Source organism: Hermetia illucens, chromosome 4 (assembly GCF_905115235.1).
Source record: "Hermetia illucens chromosome 4, iHerIll2.2.curated.20191125, whole genome shotgun sequence".
In the NCBI taxonomy this organism is placed as follows: domain Eukaryota; kingdom Metazoa; phylum Arthropoda; class Insecta; order Diptera; family Stratiomyidae; genus Hermetia; species Hermetia illucens.
In genome coordinates, this window is record NC_051852.1 from 29,402,090 (window position 1) to 29,423,581 (window position 21,492).

General features: G+C 41.5%; 1 protein-coding gene across 2 annotated transcripts in view; it reads left to right on the forward strand.

The window, feature by feature from the left end:
- The first annotated feature begins 3,565 nt into the window (after positions 1 to 3,565).
- The window catches only part of LOC119655235 (homeobox protein ceh-1), a 32,060-nt gene continuing 14,133 nt past the window's right edge, over positions 3,566 to 21,492 (forward strand). The window contains exon 1 of one of the 2 annotated variants that reach the window (XM_038061018.1): positions 3,566 to 4,107. In XM_038061018.1, coding sequence (XP_037916946.1) covers positions 4,032 to 4,107 — 76 coding nt within the window. In that variant the 5' untranslated portion in view covers positions 3,566 to 4,031. Of the gene's footprint in view, positions 4,108 to 20,739; positions 21,146 to 21,492 lie in introns of those variants that run through there. The other variant, XM_038061021.1, reaches the window with a different exon arrangement.

Below are 21,492 nucleotides of genomic sequence, written 5' to 3' on the forward strand. Positions count from 1 at the left end.
CAGGTGCATACAGCCCTTAACCGAGAGACTGGAATCTGGCATGCAAAGTAGTATCACTGGAGCGAGAAAAATGGGCATTTAACTCGTTCCATAGATACAAGTCCGCAGGTCCGGATGGCATCATTCCTGCGCTAGTAATAGAGGGAATGAATGCCTGGGTCTACATATTCGGAATATATATCGCGCATGCCTAGCACACGCTTATTTTCCAATTAACTTGCTTGTTGTGAAGGTGCTATTTATTCCCAAACCAGGGAAGCCCCCTACACAGACGCAAAAAGCTTCCGACCGAGTGGAGAAAAATCTACATATCAGTCGGCCAGAAGTCTATTGAAGCAGGATGTCTTAGGGGCTGCCCACAGGGAGAGGTTCTCCCTCCACTGTTATGGCTCTTGGTAATGGATACTCAGCTGTAGCTCCTAGAGGGCAAAAAGTCTTCGCGCAAGCTTTTGCAGTCGACCTAGCCGTGATAATTACGATAATTACCGGCAAGTTTGCTGCCACAGTATATGAACGTTTGAGTGCAACTCTGCATGAAATCCGCAGTTGGTGCCTTCGCAATGGACTCATGGTGAACGCTAGGAAGATTGGACTAATTATGTTCACTAGGAACGTCAGGCGCAGCAACTATACGCTACCCACCTTAGCAGGGGCGGTAATCCAACTGGCACAAACAGTCAAGTGTTTAGGAGTACATTTCGACTCAAGTTAACGTGGAAGCACTATATCCAGGAAGAATATCAGAAATCCTGCTCTGGTGCTGTAGGAATGCGATAGGTAAGACTTGGGGACTTTCACCAAAACGGATACACTGGATGTAAACCTCAATAATAAAACCCATTTTGATGTGTGCATGCATCGTCTGGTGGCCGAGACTAAACTTTGCTAACAGCAGGAAGCTGCTAACGTAGATTCAAAGGTTTGGTTGCCTAAGTATTACTGGAGCAATGATTACTACGCCGACGTTGGCCGGTGGCCCTGATGCCGACCGATCGTATGGTTTCCAGATTCATCTTTGAAAGACATATACTGTCGTAATCACCGAAAGGGAAGAGTGGTCGACAAATGGCCATGAGTCTTTTCAGATTACAGACTTAATAATCTTCACCGATGGGTCAGTCATGGAGGGCGGATCGGGCGCAGGGATGTTCTCGGGGAATCCGATTATAGAACTGGCCTCGACGCCTCGGAAATTGACGACCATATTCCAGGCGGAGATATATGTCATTTCATTGGGAGCAGAAGAATGCCTGTGACAAAAATGTAGGGGTCGCACCATTCGAATCTTTTCCAACAGTTCAGCGGCATTACCAGCACTAAAAAGCAACGAGATATCAAGCCAGTTGGTGTGGAGTTGTCATGAGGTGCTGCTGAAACTTGGCCGATTGAACGAAACATTCCTGATGTGGGTGCCGGGGCACGCTATCATGTTGGTAATGAGGAGGCTGACAGACTAGCTCGCCGAGGATCTGGATCCACAATAGTGGGGCCAGAAACATCTGTCAAGTCTACTCTGAAGGGTGAAATTGCAAGGATTTACGCAGCCGAGTGAAAGAAATTTGAACTCTTGCCGGCAGTCGAATATCCTTGTGAAAGAGCCTAGGGAATTTTTGTTATCCCATAAGAAGTGGAACATGAAAACCCTAGTAGGGCTTTTAACGGGACACTGTTCCTTAAACTACCATATGAAAAAGATTGGGGTGGTGGTTTCGGCTAAGCGCAGCCAATGTGAGGAGGATACAATGGGCCTAACAATGGCCTGAGTACTCGGAGCTGCAGCTCACCCCAGTAAACTAAACTAAACTATCAAAACAAATTGCGTAATCTTTGAGAAAAGAATCCTCCTACATACAAATTTATAAGTGATGCCACGACCGCATGGTTGTGAATAAAATCCGGCTGAATAGCTTACGGTGGGCGGGTCATTTAATCCGTATGGGTGAGGATGATCCAGCCTGGAAAGTCTATTAGAGCAACATCGATAATAAAAAAAGAAAACGTAGCAGACTACCTGAGAGGGTGGCGTAGACCAGGGCGCCAGATAACTTTTAAGGATACCGAACTGGTGAACCTAGACAGGATACCGGTTTTTACGCCGGTCACACATATTCTCTGAGACGTCTGGTTTTCTTTCAGATATTCAGCTTTTTTAATCCGTCCCGGGAATATCTTTGGCATACATTTTTATGAATAATATGATTTATTGTCTTTTTCCTATCGAGGTTGCGTAAAAATTTGGTTACCTTCGGATCATACAAATGAGTGCATTTAAATGCCAAGCCCCATATTAAAGAGCTGGTTCCATTATTTTGCCTCTCTCTTGCATCTAGAATAAATTATACTCGGAATTGTATTGACATTCTGTATCATCTATAAGCATACATACCTCACATTTACTATTCTTGTTGTTCTGCTCAGAGCCTTCCCTTATTTCTGATGGTTAATATTTGCAACTCTTTTCAAGTCTGTGAATGAACTCCAGCAAAAGTTACATTCACAAAAAAGGTAAACTTTTTAATTAAGCGCAAACATTTTCCAAGAAAAATATCTTTTCTTTGTAGCCTGCGCTTCTCCAATCTATTATAACGAACGAAAAGAAACTTTTAGGTAAGTGCTTTTCAAATTGTTCATTTTTCGTTCCGCAAAAAAAAGAAGCTGAAACCTTTCTTTTCTTTCCACTATACATCATTACCGTAAATCTACAAAACTTTCATTCTAAATACATCATCATTATCATCATCAACCCAAACTCCAAACAAACCCTTTTCGTTGATACTCTTCGTTGTAAGACTAAAATATTATAACAACCGCAATACCCTCAACTAGAAAGAGAAAATTCCCAGAGAAAATGCTATGCATACCCGAGTACATTTTCCACCCATTATCCAACTCACCCACCCACTCAACCGCTCACAGAAGAAAAAAAAATTCAACCCTTCTCCGTCCATCTTATCAGCAAAGTGAAAACTGTGAAATGTTTCAAATGGAGTTCGGGCATTTTGAAAACATTTCCAATTAGGGATTGTGCAAAACGAAACCATTTCGCTTTAACGTTTATCGAGTTTACCCAATCCAAAAAGGCTGCGGGGGGTTGTTAAGCGCTCCGCCAATCAGACGAGCGTGTTTAATATCCAATGTCCCTCCCACATCGAATCCTGACACTGAGAGAGAGTTTGCAGTTTACATGCTGTAACTCCAAAGATTACTTGCACCAGTAATGTATAGATATGCTTTGAAAAGAGACAAATAGTCCTGACTGGAAGCTCCCAGGAGAGGACGAAGGACTCGCGTAAAACCAAATGACCAACCATGACTGTGTTACTCAGATTTTGCCTTACTTGCATGGGGTAGGTTGGGCTGGGAGTTGGATAGATGAGGTTGGAAGCAGAGTGAGTGTGATTCTCGACAACAACCCACAACTTTTGGGATTGTCAGGGGATACATTTCGCCATACTTGCGTGAAAGGACTCAGGATATCATATGCTCTTTATATCCCCCAACTTAGCTTGGAGGTGGTAAACATCCCTGGGCGAGGTGAACTTCCACCCACTCGTTCAACCGCGCAGTGGAATGATGTTGCACTCGGATGAATAGTTGCTCGGAAAAATCCTTTTTATCTCGTTAAATCACTTCACGAAAATTCGTTTAACCATCCTGTGCGGTTTATCCAACCATTTCATCCAGCTATTTCGATGTTGTTGCATCAAAAAGTATTTAGCGCGCGCGAAATCAAATTCAATTTTTCAGACTTGTTCAGTTGCAATTCAACGGTTGATTTGTGTAGTAGGATTTTAACCAAAAAAAGGATTACACCAACGATAAAGGATCAGCTTGTTATGTGCGTGCATTGGAGAAGTGCATGTGGGGGAGATTTATTTATTTAAATTGTATAAAAGGAGTCGAGTGCGTTTTATTGAAAATACTTTTCAGTTAATTCGGAATATTGTATTGGGAAGGAGTAGTTGGTGCCTTGATGTGGATCGAATGTGAGTGAACAGCAACTGGTAGTGAAAAGGTTTCAAGTGTGCAAAATGCAGGATAGTACGAAGTCATTTTTAATTCGTGATTTGCTTGGTGACCTAATCAATCGACAACAGGATCATGAAGGTGGGTGATTTTTGATTAGTTACGGTTACATGCATAGTCCTTATTCGAAATTACTTAATATGTACATCTCTTGAGAATTACTGGTTTATGCAGATAAGGACCTCCTGCTTCAGGATTGGAAAGAACATTTTGTATTGATCTTGTGAAGTCAGTATCGACCATTCGGCATATGCTGAGGAAATGTCGTATCCCTGATGGTCTACAACGATGAATTGGTCTCTTACCGGGCGATCCTTAATTTTCGAGGGTTAGTTTCGTATTACCATACGTACGTCGTCCATATATGTGTATTCTAAACTGACTTTCAACACTATTTGAGTTATGATTTGACATTTAGCTATAGACCGATATATCAAAACCATTACATTTATCCTTATTTTACTACTTAAAGGATCTTTTCGTTTTGATCACCTCTAAATCTCTAAAGGGGGTAGGTTTATAATCCTTGAAAGGCAACATAGGAAGAAGTTGACAAAATTAGCATTTTTAGGTAAAGACGTGAGGATATCAATTAGGAGGGTATTTTGTATGCCCAGCCTAACGACGGTTGCCGTTTTAAGGGGTTCTGTTGGGACTTTTGTCTTCTGATATTAAAGTTAAATGATTTAGCGCTTTTCTGTAGGTCGCATAATTGTGGTAGGATGTTGAAAGATCAGTTCTAGAACTCGTTCAGTTCCCGTATAAGGAGCATGCAAGAATGATCAATGATGGTCCCTCTCGGTTGCTGTAATCCGCGTTGCGTTGTTTTCACCTGTTTTATTATTGGTCTATCCTTTCCTTCGATCGGTTCCTAGCATGGCTAAAGTAGTAGAAATCCTGTGGGTATACTACATATCGAGTTTCTTTAGCGTTTTCTGAATAAGCTGTGACAAGGTTGCTAAGGTTGACTAAGGTTGACAAACGGGTCAATTTCGGGTTTGCATCGCTGATCATCTAATTGAACTATTTAGTGTTTGTACATAATCCAAGCTCCAGCTAAGATAATATTCCTTCCACCGGAATAGTTTCTGCCCAAGTTTCGCATTAACCAAATATTTTGGAATAGTATAAAAATGGTTTCCTTCAGATGAAAGAAATGGTTCTTTCTTTCTTTCTTGGAAATGGTGTATTAGGATCAACCTACTTGTATCCTGTTATATACCTATATCTGTTCGTGTTTCTATATGACGAGGTCAATATGCTTGGGTAAACAAATATCATTGCAGCGCCGATATCAGAGCATCGTGAAGTTCGTTAAAATTGCGGATTCCGACGTTAACAGGAAATATTTTCGAAATCTTCAAGACGTTTCGCACAAGAGAGAATAATATGTTCCTGTCTTGGAATAATAATCCCTTTGAAAGCCTGATTTTGATGTGGGTGCTTCAATAACTCTAGAAAGTCTATTGGCGACTGGTTTATCGCATCCGCTGAGGAAGCTAACGTCAAGCCTAAATTATCATATGGGGATTAACTTTTGAGTTTTGAAATGAATTTTTTGCTCATTACAAAGTTTGCAACGTAATACAAACCGTTCACTAATTTTTGAATGACTAGTAATAAACATATGAGGGCTAGTTTGTTTCGATCTATCGTCTACCTGATTTGATGGCTGCTAAGGACCAAACTGATTTTCAGTGGATGGCGAATTTAGGAATCTCTCAATTCTCAAACAAAAATACCACTGCTGCGGTGTGCCCCTTTCATGTAGTTTAGGTTGCCCAGTCTGACTGTGCTGTTGCTAAAAGCTGCATTTCCCTCGGTGTCCACAATAGGTATACCAACTTGAACCCATGTTGGTCCTGTAGGTACAGATTTGCAATTCGATGATATTGCTTGTGTCAGATGTGCTAACTTTTGTGTTCTTTTCTACAATATGACGTTCGTTCTTAGAAGGTTGCCAATTGATAATATCAACTAGGAAGAGAATTCATACTTTGTCTTCTCATCTGCTATTTCCATTTGGACCATGCGAAAATGTATTGCTACATCCCCGATTGTCGGAAACAATTTACGTAGCGACGTGGTGGTTCTAATCTATAGAGGCATAGATTTTAAATGGAAGACAGTACGAATCAAGGCTGAAACCCACTAGGCCAGACTGTTATCGGACGGGACTCTTCGGACTATAACACAGGTGGCAAGAATGACTGCTTTTTGCTTCTCCATGGATAGCACGGCCCTTAGATCGAGCGTTTTCAACACTTTATGTAAATTTTACGGTACTAATCCCCTCGTGGATATTGCCACTGTAACTTCAATCTTTTGTAGTCACCAAGTCGGCTTTTTATCCGGTCTAACGATACGGCTACATCGATTATGAAGCACGCTCGTTCTTCCTTGGGAAGCAGAACTAGATCGGGTCTGTTTTGATAAACACAGCGGTCGGTGTCAATAGTGTGATCCCACAGTAATTTGGCTCGATCATTTTCCAAGATTCACTTTGGAGTATATTTATACTAAAGATGGTGGGTTGCCATTAAGCTGTATTTCAACGCAAAGTTTTGATGAGGAATCTTGCAGATTTTCTGTTGGAACATTCGACATCATCATCATCATCATCATCAACGGCGCAACAACCGGTATCCGGTCCAGGCCTGCCTTAATTAGGAACGAGGTCCACCAATTCGATATCCCTAAAAGCTGTCTGGTGTCCTGGCCTACGCCATCGCTCCATCTTAGGCAGGGTCTGCCTCGTCTTCTTTTTCTACCATAGATATTGTCCTTATATATATATATATATTCGACATGGGATCTCATTCTCTGCTTTTTAAGTTCTAACATGTCGGTGACCTGATGTAATTGGCTAGAGGATTGTTTCTCAAAGAAAAACTCACGAAGATAATGCACTTGATTGTAGTGCAATATTTTTTAATCATGCTCCTCAGCTATCAATTTCGGCCTCAAGATGTTTTGAGGTGTTCGGGCAGAAAACTGAAATAAAAACCTTGTAGATGGTAGGAAGCCAAGTAGTTGGTCGACATTTCGAAGGGCAAGATGCACCTTGCTCCTTGGGGATGAGGAAAGTTATCCACTTAGTGAAAAATTCTAAAACTAATTTCGGGTCGACAATCACCTGATTAAAGTTGTGAATATTATCAACTAATGCCTCCTTCCAATTACCTGCCTTTTCGAAGGCTGCTTCTACATCGACTTCAGTCATATCAGGCATGGTCATTTTGGGGAGGGCCTCGCATGAACGCATAAGGTGTGGGAGCCACATCGTTTCTAAATTGCAACAGCTGGATTCGCTCCAAATACTTCTCCAAAAGTCTTCTGACTGATTCAGATGGAGGTTACTTTCACGACTTGAATTAGTGAGATTTTTATAAAATCCCCCTTGGTTCTGGAAGAGCAAGGTATTGTGTGGAATGCGATTGGAGCTTACCTCAAGTTTCTGTTTCAGCATCCCGAGGATTTCTTCGAACCTATTTTCTCAACTTTTCTTTTCAAAATGACTGTTTTGTTGAGCCGAAACACCCAGAACGGTAAAGTCCTCCGGGGAATACCTCTGTTATTCACTCCAAGATGTTGATTATGGAGACGAATAACCATGGCAGCTAAAACGTACACCAAACTAGGAACCTCTGAAGCAGTAATCTTGTTAGCCAACGTTCTGTTTCGGAACATGATTTAGTTCCGGAAATCGGGTTATGAACGCCTCATGTAGTCGGTGACTGTGCCCTGATGGATTCCGTTCCAAATCCGTGACACGGTAATAGGCGTGGACGATAAATTCATTGAGTTGGTTTGTCCAAACCATACGACGCCTAGGTCTTCTGTCCCTGGTGGTTGAGGGCATAACTACCAAAATATTCAAAGACGAAAAGCCGCCTAGATGTTGTTGAGCGAGTCTTAATCGTGCTGGGTACTATTTTCGTGTCTCCGGGGGCCCTTAAAAATTATTTAAATCGTCCTCAATTTTGTTCCCACGAGTATTGGGGAAGCAGTCAACCCTTGAACAGAGCCCCAATGTTGCAATACCCCATGGTTACCTCCTAAGGTAGGGAAGGTATTTGGAGGGGAGTCGCTGAAATACAGTGTAACGTCACTGCAATTCATCCCATTACTTCACTCCGGATTACAGATTTTTTAAGGAGGTCTACTCCCCCACAAGGAAACGTTATTCTGGGGCTACTTATTTACAAGATTAACTTGCGATATTCGTAACTGACCCGGTGGACCATGTTATTATCCGTAACTCATGACAGGTGGCTGGTCGCATGCAGCTTTACGTTTACTACTCAGGTCGGGATTCACCTGGTACGTCAGATTATATTCATATATGGTATATATGTATATATATATATTCAGTTCTGCCACCACGGTATCAACTAATACTTGTTCGGTGGCACGTTAGATATGTAAAACCATTTAGCGGGTTAAATACAACATCTCAAATTGAGATTAGTTGCAGCAAAATAGCGCTGCTCATTCTTGAAGGTTGTTGAAAAGCCCTTGATAGCGATGGGGGATATTGTGCGCATTTAAGAGTCATTTTCTTTACGGCTTGGACCTAAGAGAAATTTGGGGTGAACAAACTTTACTTCACTTGCGTAGTCAAGTGATTAGCTGGTGTGACTTGTGCTGTCTTCTTGGTTTTACTGTTTTCTTGCATGCCGGCATCTTCAATTGACTCGATACTCTGTTTGATGGCAGCTACCGGTGCTTCGGTATTTAAAAAGTGACATGCATTCTACAAGTATTATTATTTGATTATGAATATCCAGGACAGTATACCTGTAGTGCTTCTCGGAGTGTTTCATGATAACGTTTTGTCTTTAGGCAGCTATTTAAAAGTCCTAATCGGGCAAATAAACACTTAGTGGAATTTAAATTGATTCCAGTCTGTGGAAGCCTTTTGGAAACTTTTTTATATATTGTCCGAGCTCTGAATTGTTTCGTCCTAGTCGAGTCAATCGCCCCCGTATTCTTCAGCGTTCTTGTTGAACCTTTCTACTAATGATCGTTTGCGTTGATCATTTTCGCGGAAAGAAATTCGCAACGGGGTTTCAAGCCTATGCCACAGACCAATTCAGTGGTGTTATGTTCTGCGTTCTTTCTTGGCGTGTAGCGGAGATCTAAGAGCACCATAGATGGGCCACGTGTTTATAACGAATGGTTGGGATCAAAATGGTAGCTCTGTTCAAGAAAAGGTCTGTAGGTAATGAGCCATTACCGTATGTGGTAGATACTCAGAGAGTTTCCTTCCCTTCAGCGTGGGCAATGCAAATTGCAAGGTACACCGAGTCTGGTGGCATGGTTCCCTATAGGCCAGTAGCCCGTGCAGATCTGCCTGGCCAGTTCATTAGCCCTCTCAACTCTCTCTACATTCATATGACCGGAAACTCAGAGCAGAATGACCTTGGGCGCGCCGTCCCGACTGTTCAGCGCGTGTCTGCACTGCCCCACCAGCCTAGAAGATATCGCCGCTGAGTAGAAGGACAAAATGACTACGTTTCGTTTTTGGCTCGGATCTCGCCCCAACCATCGACAGGCTTCCACTATCGCCAGTACTTCCGCTTGCAATACACTGATGTGGCGTCACCCTCGTTCGTGCCTCTGCTCACAGCTTTAGCCAAGTGGCTACCCCCCAGATCCGATTGAATATTATCTAATACGAAAGATACGCCTCCAATCCAATACTGGTCAAGGGTTCCTTGATAGCGTTGGTACTAACGTTGTTCAATGGTCCTTCTCCATGTATCCAGGAAGGCAGCAAGAGTATACTGCTTGTACTAGAGTCACCACTATACCGTACCAATTACCTCGTGAATAGCGGTTTCTGTGGATTTGCGCTATAGGACTAAGGGACTAAGGGAAAGGCGTTCTATCCATCATCGTCGTTAAGTGGTGAGGCCGATTGGTTGAAAGTTCTTCGCGGACTTATGGCCGCGCCTGCCTGCATTCGGTATGAAAACAACTTGTGCGCGTCTAAAAGAGTGTGGTACGTATCCTAAAGAGATAGAGCTCCGGTAAATATCGACAAGCCACGGCACACTCCTTTCTTGCTATTTCCGTGTGCCATCTTTGCCTGGAGATTTATATACAGAGAAATTGCTTATTGCCCAGCTGATTTGATCCTCGATAATTACCGATTTGATAGTTTCGTACGACAGGGGCGGCTGGATATCCTCCTCGCCGGCAGGGAAGTGCGTGTGTACCAGCAGGTCCAGGGTTCCCCTGGAAAATTCCGTCCAGGAGCCTTCCGACTTTTTAAGAAAGGACGGGCTTCTGTGTCCCTTGGACAGAATCTTACTGAGCTTCACAGATTTGCTGATGCTTTCAATGTTCTGACAACAGTCCAGCCGAGGCCACTTCTTGGCAGTGTTTATTGACAACTTGTACCTTTTCAGGCAATCCTTGTGTGACCGTGAATATTTGTGCCTGTAGCAGATATTGGAGACCTTCTTGGTTACCTTCCTGAGACTCTACCACGGTGGCTATTTTTTCTTGCAATATTTTGCAGAGTAGAACAGAGTGTTTCGAATTAATTTTCTAGAGCCCCGATGTTTGACTCTACTTTTTTTGTCGTGCCAATGATACCAATTGGCGTACCTTTGTTCTTGATAACTTGACTAAACTTCCTCTAGTCGTTCCTCTTCGAGATCTAGACTAAAAAGTGTGCAATTGTGATCTGAAAAGGATCTGTGGTCAGACACTCTCCAGTTCTCCTCCCTAAAACTCCCATTGTCGACTAATAGGATGATATCAATGAAGAATACTATGTCATAACCTTGCAAGCGGACGCCGTTCTTCCACTTTGTCCTGGTTGGAAGGACAACACCAAAGTTTCTCATAAAATTCGGTTTGCATGTAACGTTTTCGAGGTACTTCGTGTAGAATGTGAGTATGACCTCAGTACCTTTCTTAACGCTCCTTCCATGGTGTCACTCATAATGGGGGAAACATTCCTGACACCAATATCACGTTTTTCACTGCCGTCCAATAGCCGTAAAATTTCGTCTATCAGTATTAACCAGAATGCCAGAAAGGTGGCGCCATCCTGGGGCGTGCCTCTGCTCACAGCTTCAGCCAAGTGGCTACCTCCCCTCTCCCCACCTTCAACGTTTTCCTAGCGGGCCAAATGGAATGTTGGTGTTCTGTCCGTGTTATATGCCGAAAAATTTATGTTAATAATAAATTCAAAGATAGACTCACCTCTTTCGGTGATTACCGACCTGCGTATGCCTTGCATAGGTGTCCCAGTCTATCAGCAGGTTGCCTTCTTTGCTGCGATGGTGGATGTCAAGTGTTGCAGTTCTTATGGCAGAGCGGATCGGTCGTGAGCCATGTAAGCCGAGAAAATATACACGTTCTCTGCTCCCGCGTGCTCCAGTTTAACCACGACTAGGTCGCTGGAACTCAGGCGTGCAGACTCTTACTCGTGAGGATACCAGTTTTAGATCTGCCCCGATTAGCATGTTTTGTGTTTTGAAAAAAATTATAATAATTTCTTTGGAGCCCTTTGATGATTTGATCGCCTCCGATGCAGGGCTCCTGTGCTAGTGCGAAGACCAGCAGATTAGCACTTCGAGGCTGCAGATTTATTTGCGCTACCTTCAGTATACGTAGCGGGTTCGTGAGTCCGCATCGGATCGTCGTTCTGCACCTCCTTCAACAGCTCGTTGACGACATTGACCGAGGATCCAGGTGGTCGTCCGATTTCGCGAAGCGGAACACTTTCACCTTTGCGTTCCTGACTCGGAACCGCACTTTGAAGTCTGCCCTTTCCAGTGCCACCAGACACTCTCTGTTTACAAGGAGCAGTAAAGTTTGCCTGCTCGCCTGGCGTTTCTCCTCCTTGATAACAATCCAGTCGTTCATGGGGATCCCGAGTTTTTGAAGGCATAGGGAATGGACGAATTTGTCTTTATCCATGCAGATCTTCGGCAACCAGATGTGAGCGACCGACCTGCTGGGGATTTCGTCGTAGGGGATGACTTTGAGCTCTATGGCTTTCGAGGCATCGTTGATGAGAGTGATGCACTAACTGTAGCGTGGAACCCATGGATCACCAGAGAGGAATTAAAGCAGGGGATGAATCAGGTGTGTTCGCTTTTGTCGTCCATTACCGTAATATTTATTATTATCCACTTCATTAGTTAATTTGTGCATAAAACAGACATTCTTAACATTTTTTAAAAAATTATGTTACTTGTAGTGAAAGTTTGCGCTCAACATTTTATAATCCTTTCAAATGCAACAAACTTGACTCCTCTCAAAGTTAGCAAATGCATTTCATTTGTAATTAAGCGAATACAAAATACCGAAAATGCATACAGATTTTCATTGCACGTGATTTTAAATACAAACATAAAGAGTCAATTATGGAATCGCAACGGTAGATTGGCTGAATATTTATGGAAATTATCCTTCATTCGTTTGAAAGTGGATTGCAAAAATGCACCGGGTGCATATATCAAAGTTAAAAGGCTTTCGAAAGTGCACTCAAGTGGGAACAAAACGTGAATCTGCCTAATTATTCTGATTTTATTCTGGGTAAAAGGGCGGTTTTATATGTTGAGATATTTATTAATTAACTCGATTGTGCGATGCATTACTTTGAAAATGCATTGCCAATTAAGGAATTATGCAGAAGCATATGCATCGTAATACTAGAGGTCTGCATTTATAATATAATGTTGAATTTTAACGAGGCGTATAAGCCCTTTGAAAGAGTAAAATGTATTATAATTTTAATTGTGTATAAAAGTTATAATCGAAAATCCGTGGGGCAAAAAAATGTTCAAGATGAAGCTCCAATGCATGCAAGGTAGCTCAGAGGAACGTGTCTTCCTCTGCTAGCTGGAAAGGATCAATGACTTCCCTTCATTATTTAGCGTACACACTTGTATATTGTGAAGCTAAAATTGATAAGGATATTGCAAGACAGAAGAGAATATATTCCGACTTCTCCTGATGCTTCTTTTAAAATCGTCTAGTGATGTATATCCTTAATGCAGGTACTCTAGCCTTATTATACCACCTTGTGCAAGCGACTAGCGGTGGTATGTTTTAAACTTTTTCAGATCAATCTGTACTTAGATAGAAGCTTTCGTTTTCCGGTTGCTTTGATTATTTCATTAGTATATTTATCCGATAAATGGATGTGATCATGGCTTATTACGCTACTGGTGCAAAGAAAAGTCTTTGTTTCCCCCACTGTCGTTCATTGCTTTTGATAGTCGGCAAGCACTCATAACCATAGAAGATGACAGAGCGGATGACATTGTGGTAGATTTCGAATTGAAGGGGGTCATCCAGTGGGTTCGGGATATGGATTTTGCCATCAATCAATAGTGCAGAATATTTGGGCAAAGTGATTTTTAGATATATCGAGTTACTCGGAAATTACAGGGTTAAACAGGTGTCATTCGTCGTAATGAAGTGCGGTCCGAACCACGCTCTAATAACTATGCGAAAAGAGCGAAAATTGAAGCCGAGGGTTGCCTTTTTTCTGTGCCCGATGAACCTCGGCGAGTAAAAAACAATATGTTCCGCATCTTCTGGAATCAGCTCGTATGATGACTGTGCTTTCATTTGATCCATTTTGAGGCATCTGGAATAATCCTATGAGTCTAGCGTTTTTTAGGTTAACCGTTTCCTCTTTTCTGCCTCTAAAATCGCTTTACTTCGTGCTAATCGCCAACGATGGGTACAGGGCTCGCCGATTGAATATGATGGGTCGTAGAGGCGTCGACCCTCGTTCGCCAAGATGTCGATGGGGATTATGCCTGCTATCTCACATGCATGCATGATGTTGTACGGTAAGCGTTCGACGTTTGCAATGCACTCAATTGATATTGGGCTGCGATTTTTCTTCTATTTGCTTCTAACTTCAATGCTGATGCCCAGACTGGAGCTGCATAAAGCAATATAGAGCTGACAATTCTCGAGATAGCTAGGATCTTATTTCACAAATCGTTTGTGAGGACCTCCATCTTCTCAATATCTTGAGCCACGATAGTCACTCCGATGTCGAATACGAAGCCAATAATTGTCACTCCTTTGGGCAGTTTCAACCTTAAAATTCATACATTATTATTCATAGAAGGGAACCGAGAACTGGTCCTTGTAGAACCCAGCAAGTTGTTCTATGTGTCTTAGGTCCATCGTCCGAATCGTAACGCAATAGCTTACCCCGGAGGAATTCTTACTATTCTTACTATTTCGGAGCGCCTAAATTTACTAAACCCGCAATTATTTTGTTCCATTTTTCAGTATTGAAGGCATTCTTCACATTGAGAGTAGTTATCACGCAAAATTTATTGGCCTTTATTGCTTCCTCAGCATTTTTGGTCACCGTACTGATCCCACTGACAGTAGATCTTGACTTTATGAATCCGAACTATCTATCTGAGTGACTACCCTCCCTTTCTGTGACCGGTACAAGCCTATTAAAGATGACCTGTTCTAAAAGTTTGCCGACGCCCTTTAATAGGCATACAAGCCTATAAGACGAAGGATCACCCAAAGGTTTATTTGGCATTTAGATTACGGCAAGCTTCTGTTTTCCCAGGAAAATCCGTACTTTGAGGCACGCCGTAAATGTTTGAACGAACTAATGGCCACTACCAGAGCTTTATTCGGAATGCCATCTAAGCCTGGGATTTTATTTTCGAACATATTCTTCGCCGATAGTCATTTAGCCCTGGTTTAGGCTGGTCGCTGCGACTGACAGTAATAGTGTCTGTTTCAGTCCCTGTGATCGGTCGTTTAAGACTCCGTTTTATTCAAATCAGGTGAAAAGACTTACCACTGAGGCTGGAGACTCCCCAATTATTCTATACAACATGCCTTACCTTGGATATATATCCTGACTGTGTGTCTAGACCCATAAGTTTATTTTTTATCGGATCATGAGAACATAAACTTTTTTCCTAATAATGTACTGGTTAGGAAACCAACCAGTATATTATGACGTAGTCACTTTTAGTGCAGATTTCGCATGACAGCCAAATAACTACACAACAATAATAGCAATTTTTTAGATAAAATATAGACGAGTTTCCAGGTAAAATATAGGCGAGTACGAGTAAATGGCAGAAAGGACTTTCTAGGCACTGGCAAGGGGCGTACTATTGATGTTTATTCGTTAAGAATTATGCCAGAATAGGTATTACAATTGAATCAAACACAGTGATACCAAAGCTACCATAGGTAATCAATTTTGAGGGGGAGGACGCACTAATTTCAAGTAAAAGAGGCAACGCTGACCTATTATGATCTTGTTAACATTAGCAGCTTTTCTACCAAAATTGCCAATATGATATATAATGGAGTATATTACGGCTTTAAGAAAGGAATTTGGCAGTAATTTTATAAATTATAGCAGAGTATCGCCTTATCTTTTTACAGATTCGATCGTGTAGTGTGTAGTGCTTCAGTTGAAATTGAAAATTAGGGAAAGATTTTCTTCAATTTTGTTTGTATTATGACGGTTTAGTTTTTTCCAGCGTTTCTCCTTCTGAATACCCTGACTTAAGGACAACCCCAAAGAATTCCCAGCTTGTCGTAAAAGTCGACTAAGAGGAACAGAAATTTATGGGCTGCACATTTCGAAATTTTACTGCTACAGAAACGTCAATAACGCCTCGAATAGTGGCTGACTACGACCTTTGGCTGTTGGAAACGACGGATTGGTTTCTGGAATGTGCGCAAGCTCTTCGATAGGAATATCGAGGGTCGTCAGAATGTTGGTTTTTCCAACTCTTGCGAGAATGCCAGCGATATATGGTGGAAATTCTGGGTGTAAGTGAACTGAGATGGTAGGACTCTGAAGATTACTACTTTCTGACCCACGGGGCTGCGATTTTGTACTCTGGAAAGTGAACTGCAGTAGAATCCGGTGTGGGAATGTTACTATTACTTAAAGTACGCAAGCTTGACCAGAGAGTCGGTTTCTGACAGATTGTGGTGTCGAATTGTTGCTATTCTTAAGGCATGCTCACTTGACCTTGGAGCCGATTTCCGAGAAACTACTGACTGCAAAATTCGGGTCCAGGTTAAGGAGGGTTACAATTGTGCTATGCACCGTCGGTGATTTTCGATGTAGTGGAGAAGGATTCTTTCTATGTCTAATTACATGGAATTCAGGAGAACTTTCTTAATGGTAACATTGTGAGCATGATGATTACTCCCTTGTTCAGACAATGACGGTGGAAGAGCATGTTTAATCGCACGGAATTCAGGAGAGGTTTCCAAAGGTTGACATTATGAGTGTGATGGGTAATCTGAATGCCAAGATGCGCTCTGATAACTCCCTTACTCGGACATATGAGGGAGGGGGGCAGGTGATTTTGATGACCATCAGAACAACGATAATGGTCTGTAGACTTTGAGAACTGCCACTGTCTCGTGATCGCCGGCACACTGTTCGAAAACAGGGCCACAAGTTGGCTTGAATACCGACTATTGGATATCGACTATATCGCGATCAGCAATAGATATAGGGGTTGTCATCTGAATGTGCGTTCAAAAAAGGCGCTGGAATTCTTACCTTCGTTTGTGCGTCGCTACTGCATCTGCTCGAAGGGGAAGAGAACGCCGATTTCTAAATTGAAAACGGCCGTCTCCACGCTCCGAATGTCATCCAGCAGTATGAAATGTTTCTTGCTGCATGAAGCACCCAAACTTTAAGCAACCCGTCCGAGAATATTGTTGAATACTGGGCTACCATCAAAAGTGCTTTTGTCTATTATGCGAATGAAGTTGTTGGCCACATTCCGAAAATTGATTACAAGGACTAGCTATCTGCGGAAACGTACAGACGAATCAATTAGCGTAAGGAGTTGAGAGATTTGTTATAGACTACGAACGGAAATGAGAGCGACGGTCTGGGGCTCCGTTACCATGAGAAATCATTATCTACCGAGAGTAGGATGGTTGGCGCTCTGGATCCTCCTGTAACGACTACATTAACAACCTCCACGTCATTGTACAATAATGTGTGGAGTTTAGATTACTCCCCTTGTTGTTTATCGATTTCGGGAAGATTTTCGATATTGTGAAAGGGAGTCTATCTGGAATACTCTCCGTAAGAGCATTCCGGAGAAGCTAATAGCTATTCTCAAAGTGACAGATGACATCACAAAAATCTTGTAGAATCTTGTCACTGATACTTTTTCTTCTCGTTATCGGTGACGATTTTCATGTTGCCTTGGCCAGAGGGAATAAATGGCCTATAATATCTTTCTTGAAGAAAACCTCGTCTGTGCTGTGACACATGATTGCTCTCTCACTGTATTTCTGTATGGGAATGGTACATGGAAAGTGACCACAAGAGTTGCTTGAAAGCTAAAAGCCTTTATCAGCTCATTCATGCGCTTATATCCTCGAGATATTCTGACCTAAGACCATTACAAATGAAGAATTTTGGCGTGGTATGCAGGTCAGATGGTCCTGGAAATGTTAATTAAAAGGCGAAAGTAGCAGCATATAAGTGACATGTTGGGAAAGGCCGACAACTCCAGCGCGGGTTATAATATGCAGTAAGACTTTTAAAGAGGATGAGGATACTTTTGAATTGATTCACACGAAATTTATTTAGGGGTTTTTAATGCTGTGGAAAACCTGTAAGTTTATGTTATGATAAACCTGCAGTTTATCAAAAAGAATGGTAGAATTAGTATGTTGTGGTATCTGACTTGGCCTATAGATGTAACCTCTTGGGGAATATCCAAAATAGGTAGCATCTATGTCAAAATGTCAGGCTCCAGAACGAGTCAATTTTCTGAATCATGACTTACAAGAATTGATACCACTACCTATCATTGAGAGAAAGAGAACGTTTTCAACTCTATAGTCTAAAATATGTAAGATTTGCGACAGTATGGAGAGGATCTTCGGAGTGGTATAGTTGACGAGGCAAAAATCAAAGTGTCTATCCTTTTATTTGCTTCAACATTGGTGGTAAATTTTTTGCATTCGTCGACTATTACTAGCCGATTCAGCCGTGATGTCAGACTTTATTGTTGATGGAATCATGGATGATGGCGCGGTGGTTGAGCGGGTAAAGTATCAGCCTTTCAATCTCACTGTTCTGGGTATCTGTGTTCGTCTTGTGTTTTCTTTCACTGCTGTGAGCTTATCACCTGCACAATGATAAATGTGATGGTAGTGAAACTGAAGTACAATCTAAGCGTGTAGATGATCTATGCTCTACTAAGGAGTGAACAGGAAGCACTACAATCATGGGTACACGACTTTCAGGACAGATGTATATCAGATCCACCTTAATTTGATTGGCTTAGGATTTAACGAGGAGTATCCATCGATTTCGGGATAGCTGATGGGATTAGAGGTGGGGCGTAAATTGGGGATTTTTTTCTCACCAGAGTGTCAGGTAATACCATATTTCGTGATCGATGGGAATGTTCATCCATGTTTCTCATGAAGCTTTATAAAAAAACGAAGGGTGACGAAGCTTGGATCGCTATTCGAGGGATCGTTTTGGATAGCAAAGGAAATCAGCACTTTCACCTACCTATCCAATAAAAGAAAGTTAAACGAAATCGAGAGCTGTCATCGGGAAACTATCTAATAAAAAGGTGAATAATAAACTAATACACCAGGATAATAGTAGACGGTGTTGAAAAGCGAGGGCAACTGCGGTAGTTTTGAGGTTATGCAACCTTATGCAAACGCTTATTTTTGCAGTTATTTAATGTTTTGCATCACTCATAGCCATGTGAACCTCAAACCTTCCACCATCCATAAGTTCTACATGTGCTCATTAACACTAAAGTACACGTAGAAAACCAGTTTTCTAAACTCCATTCTCAAGGACCATCCATTCCCAAGGACCTGTGCTTACTATCCTACAAATGTGTCTAAAATGTTTCATTTACCTGAAGGTCAAATCTAATTTACTTGTATACCATATTCTCATACCCTCAATGAGGCACTATTTAAAATTACTGTGAAAACACGCTATCCTTGACATTTTGAGTCCAACTTTTCGTTTGTCTCGTCACGTAAAACGGCGCTCATTAAAAAAGTAACTACAAGTTAGCAGTGCTGTAATGCCATAAAAATGTGTACGTCTCTCATCAACCCTTCCACTTCCCAGGGGCGATACAATTTACAGCTAAAACATGGATATTTAAAAACCATTAGTAACGCAGATGAAGCAAACAAATTATATTCACATTTCATAACGCTTAAGATTTTTTTAATTAATTACACCCGCAAGGATCGCTAAATGAGTCAGTCTACAGGATCTGGATGCTACGCCGCGAAATGTATAGGAGAAGGTACTGTGTGGGTATAAAGCTAAGGACCTGACTTCAGACGTAAAACATCTTATTCGTTGTGCTCATCCATGTGGAGATATCATCTAATGAATTCATCACTTCTCGCTACGAAACAAATTTACGCTTGAGTACATTCTAAAGTGCAATGTTTTCACATAATCCTGGCACTTGAAGGGGATTCAATTTCCAGCTGTGACAGGATCTTTGAATTGACGTCTTGGCTGCAGGGTATGAACGTGACAAATTGTATATGAACATATCAGAAGGTAATTTGCTGGCAGATACACCTTAGTGAGCATTGAATGAGTGAATTGGTGGTGGCTTTGTTAAATTTGGTAGCAAAAAGGACAGAAAAAGGGAGTGGCTGTGTTGGAGTTTCGGGATAATATTGAATTTGATATGGCAATGCTCTTGAAATTTAAAATTTGGAGCAGATTTTTTGTAACAATTGCTTCATTTGACGCTGAACTCTTGATATGATCAGCTCCACTAGTGAGTAAATGGAGTCTTCAAGGATCAAATTTTTGGCTTGACTCCCACTGGGACCAATCAGTTCAAAGCTAGAACTTCGAACCGTAGGCGGCATCAATGTATCTTAACTATAGAAGCTCCTTTCTACTTCCTTTGACAACATCCAGAAAGCAGTCAACAATTGAAAAGGATTCCGAGGTGTTGCCTAGGATAAAAATAAAGATACTTTTTACAGGTTCTTTTGTATCTTTTGAAAACACGCTACGTTCCAACTCCTTTGCACTTCCAACGCAATTTAAAAGATTTTAAAAGCTTCCTTTCTGTCCTCAAATTGCGCTACCAAGCAATTATACAACACGGAACAGATCCTAGAGCATTGAAATAATATCTGCATACAGACAAGGGACAATTTCTCTGCACCAACTTTCAAGATAGGTTTACCCAAGGTTTAGTGTTCTATTGTATAGTGGAAACGTGATAAGCTTTTGTCGCTTTTTGTTTAATCGACTTCCGTCGTTTTAATAAACTCTATAAGAGAAATGTTTCAAAACGACTTAATTAAGACATTGTGAAATGGAGAAAACCACTTGACAATAGCGAAGAAAGAAAGTGGTAAGTTTCTTTGTTATTCAGTTAAGTGGTGGATGGATGCATTGCATGTGTGTAGGCTGCTTTGAACATACATTTAGTTGGCACTACTTGACCCAAAAAGATATCTACAAGGCACTTAGTTAGAGGATAGGATACATCAATTTGCGTTATAATTAATGGTGCAGGGATTGTGAGTTTAGCGAGGGTGTTGAAGTGAAAAGGGGTAAATCCTGGAACATATTTTTAGCATGTGGCTATTATAAAGATAACGGATAGATGGTAATGGGATGGCCGCAACTTTTTTGGTCGAGAAAAGAGCTATAGATATCATATGATATGAAGCGACTGGTTTGGCTGGACCAGTGGATTCTATTGCAAGCGTGGTCAGCACCACAATTGTCAGCCTTTCAAAAGTATCACTCAGCCATTGTTTTTTCGTTTTCTAATCAAGGATACATACGAGCCTAAATTCAATCAAAATTGTATCGGATCTAAGTATACAAAGTGTATGACCCAGTATGTTAAAACCCTTGTTTTTTTGTTGTTTATATTCTATTTAATTTAGTTTACTTCTTCTCGCAAATTTAGAGTGGTGGTTCTCAAGTTAATGCAAAAATAAAAGACATCATCTGTGCACTCAATGTTTTGATAAAAAATGTTTTAGACAAGAAGAATACATACAGGAGTACCGAATCAAGCTTCTAGGCGGGGCGGAATGTCATTGCATATTCGCGAGTTAGGTACGAGGTAGCTTTTATTATTATTATTATTCTGTTAAGGGAAAGTCGCACCGCGTCCTTGAAGAACTATTGTGCCCCTTTTACTGGTTATAGTGTTCCTGTTGATCATAGTATCTCAAGCAGGCCAGTAACCGTTAGGAACTTTAGTATGTTCCCCACTTCCAGAAGTTTCAGCTTTGCATCTGGTATTAAGTGTTCTCCCAGATGTATCGACCTACTTTGCACAAGTGCTGGACACTGTCCCAGGACGTGCATAGAGGTTTCGTCCTCCTCCTCACAGAACCTGCAGGCAGTGTCCGTAGATATCCCTAGCTTTCCTAGGTGGTAGTTCAGCCGACAATGACCAG